This window comes from Pristiophorus japonicus, chromosome 5, assembly GCF_044704955.1.
Source record: "Pristiophorus japonicus isolate sPriJap1 chromosome 5, sPriJap1.hap1, whole genome shotgun sequence".
In the NCBI taxonomy this organism is placed as follows: Eukaryota; Metazoa; Chordata; class Chondrichthyes; family Pristiophoridae; genus Pristiophorus; species Pristiophorus japonicus.
In genome coordinates, this window is record NC_091981.1 from 106,100,175 (window position 1) to 106,112,478 (window position 12,304).

The window sequence follows — 12,304 nt, forward strand, 5'->3', positions numbered from 1 at the left end:
AGCTCAGATTTTGACTGTGCGATAGTATAAAATGGGTGAAAGCGAATTGGCAGCCCGTTTTACATCTCTCTCGAATTTTATTTCCATTGAAGTCCATTGGGTCCTGGCCTAAACATGGGAGTTAGCCTTGTGAGGACAAAGCCTCTGTCTGCACTAGACAAGCCTATTGGTGTAAGGGGCAGTGGAGCGAGGGGACTCTCCATGTTTGGAGTTCCTGCTTTCCCTGCTTTCAGAGAGACATGGCATAGGGTTGGCAAAGGACAGGTATAACAGCCAACCAACAGCAGAAGTGGGGCCCACCTGAATGTCTCGGCCATGATTGTAGCCTGGACCACTGCAAAGGGATTAAAAAAAAAAAATGCTTTATTTGTGGCCACCTTGCAATAGGTGCCCCCAGGGGCAGCTTTCAGATGTTTCAGCAGAGGTGGCGGGGAGGGGGGGGTGAGGGGAACCCTTCCCCCAGTTGGCCACTTTTCGGTCTCTTCAGCGGCGTCAGTAACAGAGGCACAGGCATTGTCACATTAACTGGTGAACCTCCCCCTTAACCCATGAATTTTGACAGGGTCAGTGAAGGAGGTCACAGGCAGGCACATCTCAGCAATTATGCTAGGATGCACTCCCATCCTGCATCCCCCTCCTACGGGCCTCCCCCTCCCTCCCACCCCAGGCAGATAGTCAAGGTCATTTAAAGTCATAATCATATAAAAAGATGAAAGTTGGCTTTCACCTTAAGAACAGATGCCATTGGTTTCTGTTGGAGTTTCTTCCGACCGTCTCTCATAATCTTGGCGTAAGATCTACAGAAATCCTGGAGAATTCTGTGGATGCTCAGGAGAGCCACTGTGGAAATTCAACCCAGAATCTTTCAGGGGAAGCAAGTGGATTCCAATTACAGTGGCTTATGTTCGGTACCCTACTTTTACCACATTTGCAGAATATATTGCTGGAGAAATGAAGGACATTAACCCCCGCTCTGCTAAATATACAGAACCTCCAAGCAGTTAAGACTAGCACTTTTAGTAATTTAATCAACAGCAAAGTAAGAGTTGCAAGCTTAATCGATATATATTCAGATAACTACGCTCAGAATATATACAACATATCATGCTATTGCAATACTGTATATATGATTGTGCCTTTTATGTAACTCCCTGTATATAAGTATGAAAAAATTGGGATTTTTTTTGCAATATAAAATACTCCATATAGATTTTGTGGAATGTTAATTCTCTTATTGATTCAGATGAAAATTATTCAATATAAATGAAGGTTTGTAAAACACTATATTTGTTTTCATATAATCATCTGGATGTTGAATTTCTTTGGGTTCCTCTAATCGTCCCCTATAACTTTAGTGGTAGGTCCGCGGGAACCTCTGAGAAATGGCACTTACTTTCCAGGGATGTTCCCCCGATGATCAAGAGAAACCCTGTGGAAATTTAACCACCTGAATTTCAGTACTATTGAATAATGGAAGATAAACTATAAAGAATGAGCCAGTCGGTGCCATGGTGCATCACGCACTGATGGTTCAAAGTCATTTGCCCTTGAGTGGTTGAATATAGATTCACATGCAAGATTTACCTTAAGCTCCTGATCGTTGAGTCATTAGGGGGAGGTGAAGAGCATAGGATAGGTACAAACCTACAGAAAAGTGAGGAGAACTGAAAACTGAGTCATCTTGGGCAGATGCGATTTAGGTTCTGATGTCCAGTCACAGAGCATTATTTACAGAGATCACCTGCCTGTCTTCTCAATCACCTGCAGAAAGTAGATGGACCAAAAAGAAGAGAAGGATACATTAAAAATATATTTTTTAACGTCGAGTAAGTAGGTAATGATTTGGCATTCTTTGGAGTTTTATATAACATATGTAGAATGCTAATCGTCTTTGTACTTTAAATTTTTATATTAAAGTTAACACATTTATTTTATTTCTTTTGTAAAAGAACTTATCAGTGCATGGATCAGTACAAGGGCCTATGTCAGGACCAGCAGCTCATCAGCTTGCCCCCACTAGGATGTCAAACCATGACACCGGTGTAGCAATTCAGCAAGCCATGCCTTCGCCAACTTCCAGTTCAGTCATCACACAAGCACCTTCTACTAACAGGCAAATAGGGTAAGTAATTAGTTCAATTACTGCTATCTAACTTACCACTCACAAAGGTTTTCTTTGGTATAAAAAGAGAATGTGGCACTGGTATTATAGATATTAATCAAAACCATCGCTGAAGGAGGATTTGGTCATGTAAGAGTGTATTCAATGTAACAGTCTCATTTAGAGCTGTATATTTAATGGTTAACATTTTGGAGTTTGGCATCACCTCTACATAAATCAAAATAGAAGCAGTCTTTCTGATGACATTTAGTATTACAGCATAACCAGCAGATTATGCTGTTACATTCTTGTGGAGGTTCAGGGGTTTAATTAAAATAAAGAGGCATTTATTCTTAGAATTTGCAAAGAAATAGTAAGGATCACTGATAGCTCACCTATGACATCTGACTTATAATACAAATGGGTATCCGAAGAATTAAAATGTACAGTTTTTGTTAGGATGCTGGGAAACCAAACAAAGTTGTTCTGAACTAGTTCAAAGTAAAGTCATGACATGAGGGAGGGACTTGTGTTACTGGGATGTACACAACGCAAATTTCAGAGGTGAATTCATCTCTATATTTAATAATTTTACTCTAAACCAGTTCAGCTCAGATCATGCTGGATATATCGGGCAATTGGACGGGCAGAACATGGAATGATTGCGCCACCAGGCTAATTGCTCCAGCGAAAGGCCTGAACTGTTTGCATGGTCAGGCCTCATCTAAATATTTTGTGTGAGCTGCTAGCACACAGGCAGCTTGCCACTGCAGTGATGGGGAGAATTTTAAAAAATTCATTCATGCGATGTGGGCATCGCAGGCAAGGCCAACATTTATTGCCCATCCCTAATTGCCTTTAAGAAGGTGGTGGTGAGTTGCCTTCTGAACTACTGCAGTCCATATGGTGAAGGGACTTCACATGTGGTGAAGGAGAGAGAGGGAATCCACTGGGGAGCAGAGATAAAATTAAGGCCCTGGTGGGGAGGGAAAGCAATCAGTGGGGAGTGCGGGGCAGTAAACATTGACTGAGCAGCAGACAGTGGGCCTGAAGAAGTTGCGGGGCCAAAAGGAGCATTCTGGCCTCACAAAAATTATTGTAAAGAGAAAAACCTTTGGGGCTGTCTTATGGGTGGCCTCCAGCAGTCCCTTTAAGGGGAACTAAACTCTTGTACAATTGGGCTGACTGTGCATGGTAGAACGCTAACTGGCAATTTCGTGATCCACTTGACATTCAAGTTAGACGGGCCTAGGGTGGCCAACTGCCTAGCAACCCGAATCCCAATGTGAACAGGTCGGAGGTCAGTACAAAATTACCTCCTTCCTTTCAGAAATCCCTGAACTACTTGAACACTATGGGCCCAATTTTGACCATGACTTGCATCAATTTTTTTGAAGCAAGTTGTTTTTTCTGGCGTAAGTTAAAAAATGCCATTTTCCCAAAAAAACTTGCTCCAGCGTAAGTCAGTTAGGTACGATTTTTTTTAGTTCAGTTTTTTTTTCAAAAGGGGGCGTTCCTAGACACTTATGCCAGTTTTGGTCATTTATGCCACTTACTCCAAATCGACTTAGGTTAGCGTATGGGGCCAGCTCTGAAAAACCTTGCGGGCAGTTAAGAAATCCCGCAGGTTAGTACATTTAAAGCACCAAGCACAAAGCATTAAACAAACCACAAAAAGTAATAAGCAATCAATCAATAACAAATAAAAAATAGAAGTTCTACCTTTATGACAGAATCTAGATTTTTTTTAAATTCCCCCCCCCCCCGCCATCAAAATACTCTTTTTCTCCCCCCCTCCCCCATCAAAACACTCTTTCTCCCCCCACCCCCCCAAAACTCTCCTCCATACCCGCCCCCCCCACCCCCTCAATCCAAACTCTCAAGCACAACCATCAATGAATAAAAAATAAACTGAAGTCCTACCTCGGCCTGGGAACTCAGTGGGCCGGCCGGCCGGTGCGGGAGGCCACTCGGCTGGGGATAGGGTGCGGTGAGATCGGGGCGTCCCTTCGGCTGGGGATAGGGGCTGCGAGCATCGGGTCCTGCACACAGCCCGCAGGACACGCTGGGAGGGCAGGAGCATGCGCGCAGACTTCACTGCGCATGTGCGCAGGTGCCGGCATTGTTTTCGGCGCTGGCCTGTTGCTCCGCCCCCCACTTCACAATGCACGCCACGCTGGGTCTCCGGGGACTCGGAAGAGTGGCCAGGATGGGGCGACTTTTTTCCGGCGCCGTTTCCAGCGCGCAAAGTTGGCACGTGCTTCGAGAAAAGGGGTTGGGCAAAATTGAGCCCATAAACTCACCACACAATGGGCTCAATTTTCCCAAGTTATTTGCGCTGTTTTTTGGCACATGCCGCTTTTTTTGGCGTAAATTAAAATATCCAAGTTTCCCCAAAGTTTCTGCGCCAGCGTAACTCAGTTAGTTCCGATTTTTTTTAGATTAGTTTTTTTTGCGTTATAGGGGGCGTAACCTGATGTCTGCACCAGTTTTTCAGATTTATGCAAGTTTGGCCAACTTACATTGTGACCACTCGCAAAAAACCTTCTGGGCACTTAAGAAAAATCAACGCGCATTAAAAAATCGGTGCAGAAAAACGCCATTGTTTCTATGCAAAGTTTTGGAGGTAGTCAAGAAGACATTGAATATGCACCATGAAGCTTAATTTTTTCAAACTCATAATGGAGAAAATGGAAGTCTAATGCAATTCTTTAATTTTGGATTTTTTTCAAAGTGCCATGCCACAACTGAACATCTCCTTACTGGGCTCGAGGGTCGGAGTGCCGGCCGACAGAATCGTTCCCTCGCCCGGTACACAGGGGCTCGGGTCTTGGCTTCAAAAGAAGACTGGGGGTGGGGGGTGGAAGCTGAACTGAAGGGATAAGAAGGCTTAGATTATACAGTAGCTTCAAAAGATGTCCGGGGTGGGGGTGGTGGGGTGGGGGGTTGTGGTGGGGCAGAAGCCGAACTGAAGGGATGAGAAGCCTTACACTATGCAGCAACTTCAAAAGAAGCCCGGTGATGGGGGGTGGGGGTTGGATGTTTGCTGAGCCTCTGTGTCCGGGCGAGGGAGCGATTCAGCCGGCCGACCCTTGAGTCCGGTGAGATGTTCGGTTGGGTAGTAGGGTAGTACTTTGAAAAAAAAATTAAATTAAAGAATTGCATTAGACTTCGTTGCCCCAAATGTCCTTATTGAATGTCTAGCTTTCCATTCTAAGCAAGCCTACTGCGCATGCGCAGACTAGGGTGTGTCCATACTAGGGCGTCGACCTTGGGGAGAGAGAGAGAGAGGAGAGAAGCTTTAACTCCTTGTCTTGCTGTTTTCAGCTTTTTGCCAAGGTACAATTTAATTATGGGGCAATATTGACAATGCCATACCTCGTGCAAGGCTTCTGCATGATGGTGCTGCGGAGGAGACGATTGATTCGACCTCATCGCATGAGGAACCTCAGAGCACGTAGGATGATTGGCAGGAGGCCTTACCCACGTCGGGTATATCGAGACAGCCGTTCATACCTGCACCTGAGTAATGCAGACTGTGTGAGAAGGCTGCGTTTCCGCAGAGAAGTTGTAACCGAGATCTGTGAATTAGTAAAAGCAGATCTGCAACCTAGAAGCATCACGACTGCTTTGTCAGTTAAAGTGAAGGTTACAGCTGCACTTTCATTCTATGCATCTGGATTATTCCAGGCCACAACTCGGGATGTGTGTGCCATTTCTCATCATGCAACACATATCTGCATTCGGCAGGTGACTGCTGCACCATATGCCCGGAGGAATGACTGCATAAAGTTCCTCATGACCGCATAAAGTTCCCCAGGCATTGCATGAAAGGGCAGTGGGCTTCTCCAGGAATGTTGGCTTCCCAAAGGTCCAGGGCTGCATTGTACCCACATCGTACAGGACACAAAAGGTTTCCACTCCGTTAACGTGCAGCTCTTGTGTGACGAGATGCATCGCATCATGTCAGTTGATACGAGATATCCTGGGAGCACCCATAATGCGTTCATCGTACGCGAGAGTTTTATATCTGCCATGTTTCAGCAGCAGCAAGAAAGGCAAAGCTGGCTGCTGGGAGTCAAAGGGTATGGCATTGCCACCTGGCTCATGACACCCCTATGTATAACCCGGACGGAAGCTGACCGGGAATACAACATGTCGCACATTGCGACGTGCAGCATAATAGAGAGGACCGTTGGCATCTTGGAACAGCGTTTCCGATGCCTGGACCATTCCGGAGGCTATTTGCAATACTCCCCTGAGATTGTCGGTCAGTTCACTGTTGTGTGCTGCATGCTGCACAACTTAGCCATCATGAAACAGCAGCAGCTGGTAGTAGAAGACCCACCTGAGGTGATAGTGGCTGATCATGAGGAGGAAGATGCAAATGATGATGAGGAGGACGACGAGGAAACCATGCAACTACCTGAACCCGGAGCACGACAGCGGAGGAAGGTCGGCTGTCGTGCCCCTTTAACGATTGCTCGAGCCTTGCGCCAGCAGCTCATCCTTGAGCACTTTGCTGTCTGAAGGCTCAGCAGCAACTCTTCCAAATGGACCATGCTTACTGTTTGGACCTGTTCTGTAATGTTGTGTTGTGTTAATGGAACAAATAATGGAAATGATTCAGTTATAATTTAAAATATATTTTATTCACAAGTTTAACACTTGTTTGTACTTAACTTTAATAAAAATATTATTGTATCAAACGTTAAAGTTTTCAGTTAAGATCACTTACAAACTCTAAGATCACTTAACAACTTTAAGATTATTTACAAAGTTTTAAACTTGTAAATTTATAAAACTTACAAAAATGTTTTAATTTGAGAACAGGAGCAACAATAATAATAACAAAAAAAAATAACAACAGCAGCAAACAAAGGCTCCACCCATCTCTCCTCCAGCTTATTCTAAGACCGCCCGCTGTGCTTGGTCTCGTTGACTCCACTCCTGCCCGCAGGCGGTGGTGCAGCGTTTCTCAGGTTGGTACCAAACTTATTCTTTCGAACATCTCGGGTAATGCACACTTCTTGATGGGGGGCGTGGGCAAGCGGTAATGTGGAAGGCCTGGCTTGGGCCTCTTCAGAGGTTGCTCTGGGGATTGGAGTGGGAGTGGCAGTTGATTCTGTCAATGGGCGCGGGGTCTGGGCGTGTTCCCTTATTGCAGCAGCTAACTCCGACATTCCCTCCCTCATGTGCCCTGTCACCGTCTCAGCTACCTGCGATATTCCCTCCCTCATGTTCACCAACAGTGTATCAACTATCTGCAACATTCCCTCCCTCATGTGCCCTGTCACCGTCTCAGCTACCTGCGATATTCCCTCCCTCATGTTCACCAACAGTGTATCAACTATCTGCAACATTCACTCCCTCATGTTCACTGACAGTATATCAGCTACCTGTGACATTTCGTCCCTCATGTGCACCGACATTGTATCAGCTGCCTGCGACATTCCCTTTCTCATGTGCCCAGACAGTGTTCCCATTTGTCGTGAGAGTGTTGTTACTTCTCCCGACAGACCCGATACCTCATCACCCACCCCATTGGTGGTGTCCAGGAGTGATCGCGTATGGTCAATGCTCTCTGCACTCATTGCCACCTGAACCACTTCTGTTAGATCCTGCACCTCAGGAGAGCGCTGTCGAGCTCTCCGTCCCCTCCTCACCCTGGGTGTGCCTTGCTGCACCCCACTGGAATTCCCAGCCTCAGACTGTGAGAAACCGTGGAATGTCCCAACACTCGTACCACTCGGGAAAGGGCCTGGCACCTCAATGGGCGGCACCCTCACCTCCTCCAGAGTGAGTACAAGAGTGGGGGCTTCATCCATCCCCTCCCTCTGCCCCCCCCCCCCTTCACCCCTATGTTAGGTTTGGCCTCAAGTTTGCAAAATATAACAGAAGAGACAAATAGTTAGCAGCAGAGGAGGGGGCAGAGTGGCATGAGTAGGCTCACACAGCACAGGCAGCAGGCTCATTTGAAGGACCACGATGAATGATAGCACGTTGCAACTGAAGCATAGCTGATTGAGACATCCCCAGGAACCGAAGCATGGCTAGCCCGCGCAGTATTTAACATTTAGCAAAACCAGACTATGGAATTTGCAGGACTTACTCTCTCCCTCGAGTGTGGGCCCAGCTTGTGCAGTGGTGGTTGCTTTTCTCCAGGCAGGACCCATCAAAACAGCGACCCTCTCTTCCAAGGGTGTCAGTGGGTGCAGGTTTGTCGGGCCTCCTCCTGTTCAAGTTCATTCACTTTTGTTGTGTGCCACCTTCCTCTGCAAAGATGAAAATATAACTTTTTAGAGAGGATGTCTTTCTGCTGGGTGTGACATATACAGATGGTCACATTTACAATTGCAATTCCAGTGAATAAATGAAAATGTTACTTACACTAACTACTTGACTGAGATCCTGCCGCTTCTTTTTGCACTGGCCTCCAGACCTCGGGGTGGTCACCATTGCACAGTAATTTTCTGCAAGTTGGTTCCAGCGTTTCTTCATTTCTTTGGGTGAAACTTTTATGAGACCTCTGCTGGTGTCCAGCTTGTGCCGTCTGGCCTCAATTACAGTAACCAGTGCCTCCACTTCATCCTGTGAGAAATTCTTGGTCCTTGAGCAGCGTTGCATATAGTATTGCAGCTCTGATTTTTTCACTGAGAATTAAAGTTCTCACACACAACTGGCTCTTTAAAAATGGCCGAATGCAGACCGGGTGCGCATACGCGCCCATAGCAGTCATGTAAAAACGGCTTTTTTTCCCCGCGCATGCGTAGAAGGGGAGGCATCGTTTTTTTCGGCGCAGGCATTAGGCTCCATCCCCGAAGCTAAAGGACAGGCTGCACGGCGCCAATTTCAGAAAAGAGAATGGGGAAACTTACAAGTTTTTTTTTTGGAGTAGCTGGGGCAAAACAAAAGGGGTGTAACTCTTGCACTACACCAAAATACGGCACTGGGGAAAATTGAGCCCTCTGATTTTTCAGTTGCTTTTGCTCAGTTTAGTTCAAGTTTACATAAGTCTAATTAAACAGAATAAGGGGATTGAAAAGTCAAGAGGCCCGAAATTCAGTACTGCTGAAAAGCTGGTGCTCCCCCTAATTTTTCGTGGCCATTAGTGCTGAACCAATGGGTTCCAGCGCTAATGAACCTTTCCAAAGTGGATTTTTCAGCGGTGTGGCTGTCTTAATTTGAGCGTTATCACTACTGAGAAATTCAGCATGCAGGTAAGGGTTTCTAATGAGCCAGCTGCTCCCTGACCTTTTTAAAGGCCAGGGTTTGCAGCAAGGCCCTGAGGGGGGAGGGGGAAGGAGGTTGGAAGGAGTCTGGAAGGATGGCTGGTGTAAGAGGTGCAAGGAGAGCCAACAGGGTCACTGATATGGAGCTGGAGACACTGATGGACGGTGTGGAGGACAGAAGAAGAATACCTGATGTGGGGAGACCTGGCAGAGCGCCAGTACATAATGCATGGAGGGAGATTGCAGGGGAGGTGTCAGGCACCTCCATATATGTGAGGACGCACCCTCCCAGGAGGGTGCTGGCCAGTCTGCACCCGGCCCTTCCAGGATGGCAATGGGTCGCGCATCCTAGCTCTGGGGCGACGGGGATCCTCTTCCTCCTCTTCCTCCTCCTCCAGTGCCTCCTCCTCCTGTGCTGCCTCCTCATCTTCCTCCTCCTCCTCCTCTTCTTCCTGCACTGCCTCCTTCTCCTCCTGCGCCTCCTCCTCCTCCTCAGGTGGTACAGCCGGCTTGACCTCCAGCGGCTGTCCCCTCATGATGGCCAGGTTGTGCAGCATGCAGCAGACCACGATGATTATGGAGACCCGTTGAGGAGAGTACTGCAAGGTGCCACTAGAGTGGTCCAGGCACCGGAACCTTTACTTAAGGATACCTATGCACTGCTCGATGATACACCTGGTGGCACAATGAGCATCATTGTATGCATGTTCTGGCGTTGTCCTGGCATTCCGCAGTGGAGTGAGCAGCCAGGTGGACAGGGGATATCCCTTGTCCCCAAGCAACCATCCGCAATCCTGATTCGGGCCGGTGAAGACGGCGGGCACACTGGTCTGGCACAGAATGAACGAATCATGGCTGCTGCCTCCCTTGCCCGCTGTCTGTCTGCACGGTGCTGATGGCGACGCTTTCTCCTGCGTGCCGCCCTGCTTCTAACCAGGTGTACCAGGTGTCGCCCTCCCAACACTCCTCCCATCCTCAGGGTGAACCCAGCCAAGCAGGTCTCTGCAGCCCAGAAAACTCTACTAAAGAGTAAGACCTGAAAGTTGTACTAAAGTATGTGCAAACCTCTGAGCAGCACTCAGCAGGCTGAATGGAGCCAAAACAATTAATAAAACTATTAAAAGATAAATACAGTGGAGACTGTAATCTTAAATAAAAACACAAATAATTAATAAAACTATTTCCCTACCAAAAAACCCCGATCGCGGCAACACTCCAGCAGTGTCCCGTTTGACCACCAACTTGAATATCTTGCGGGGTACTGCTGGGAGAAGGCTTACCTTTTTGCAGCTGAAAATCCCTGTCCTAGTGGCTTTCCAGCGGCCCACACGCTGCAGAGCTCTCCGCTGGAAAGTCTCCTTTACAGCGGCTTCACCGCACCGTTTCCGGCAGAAGTGCACACCGCTCAAATCCCCCCCCGAGCTGAATATGGCTCAGGGAGGGAAAATCATCCGACCGCGGCGGCCCATCAATTTTATCGGTCACCCGCCCAAACTCTGCGGTAACCGTCCCTTTGGGGACGGTGAATTTCGGCCCCAGAATGTCTTAACATTAATAGATTTTTTAAAACAAATATTCATTAATTGCTAGAATCATCATTACAGATAATTGAATTAGAGTGAAAAACTTCATAGTGTATCACATTTTAAATTTATTTTTGTTCAAATCTGCTGGTTATAGTTTTTATAATGTATGGGGTAATGATCCTGAGAGAATGGGCTGACTCAAAGTTCCTCTGATCCTTGTGAAAGGGGAGGAGGAGGTTGGCTTAATAAGGTATGTGAAGTAGATTCTGTGGAATGAGAGAGAGAGAAATGCAAAGCAAACGCTGTTGCTGACATGTATCATGGTTACTAATTATTATTAAATGCAATGTGTTCAATATGAATAAGATGGTTGGAGCATTGTTGAAGACCCTGTTTCCTGGTGCTTATGGGTCTTCACAAAGGACATAAAAGAAACCTAATTTTTTAAATATGGTATCAGTACAAATTACTGTTTCCATGCCTTCAAGTTAATCCAACACAAAATAACTTTATCCAACTAACCAGCATTAAAACAATTCTGAAGGATGTTGCTCAATATGCACAAATACAATATTTAAAATGAGATTAATGAAAGCAGCTATCCCTTTAGAAAGGAATATCATATAAAATGGAATAGCTTATTGCCAACATAATTCAGTTATATTTTCATGTACAATTTATGCAAAAGGAACAATATATCATAAATTAATGTGGGAAAATATTAAAACGATGATGAGGAGAGACAAAGTGCATTAAATAGTCTAACATATGAACATGGAATTTTTTTAAATTAGTTTTTCTAATAATTGAAAGCTCCATGTTCTAAAGTAAGTACTTTCTGGATTTTATATTTTGCATTGTATTTGTTTATAGGTTAGAAATTACTGTCAGTGATGTTATTGTGCAAATGCTTAAAAAGGTCTCATCAAATTCCTCTCACCACTATTGTAACAGAGGAGTTAATACATTTAAAATAAATAGGCTAATGCTTTCATTAAAATAGTAGAGAGAGGAATTGATTAGTGTTTAAAACTTATATCTGATCATTTCTTTGACCGTAATTTCCAGGCAATATATCTTCTTCTGAGGCAGTCCCTCGGAGTCGAGGATGACTTGCTTCCACACTAATATGAGTTCTCAGGTGACTGATGAGTCCAATGAAGGACCTATAGTCTCTGTCACAGGTAGGGCAGATGGTGGTTGAAAGGACGGGTGGGTGGGGTTCTCGGGTTGTTGTGCGCTCCTTCCGCTGTTTGTGCTTGGCTTCTGCGTGCTCCTGGCAAAGAGACTCGAGGTATTCGGCGCCTTCCCAGATGCTTCTCCTCCACTTTGAGCGGTCTTGTGTCAGAGATTCCCAGGTGTCGGTGGGGATGTTGCACTTTTTCAAGGAGGCTTTGAGGGTGTCCTTGAAGTGTTTCCCCGCCAACCTGAGGCTCGCTTGCCAT

General features: G+C 46.1%; 1 protein-coding gene across 6 annotated transcripts in view; it reads left to right on the forward strand.

The window, feature by feature from the left end:
- The window catches only part of creb5b (cAMP responsive element binding protein 5b), a 666,872-nt gene that overhangs the window by 217,294 nt on the left and 437,274 nt on the right, over positions 1 to 12,304 (forward strand). For all 6 annotated transcript variants that reach the window (XM_070880829.1, XM_070880832.1, XM_070880831.1 and 3 more), the window contains one exon: positions 1,950 to 2,122. In XM_070880829.1, the coding sequence (XP_070736930.1) occupies positions 1,950 to 2,122 (173 nt within the window). The remainder of the gene's footprint in view (positions 1 to 1,949; positions 2,123 to 12,304) is intronic.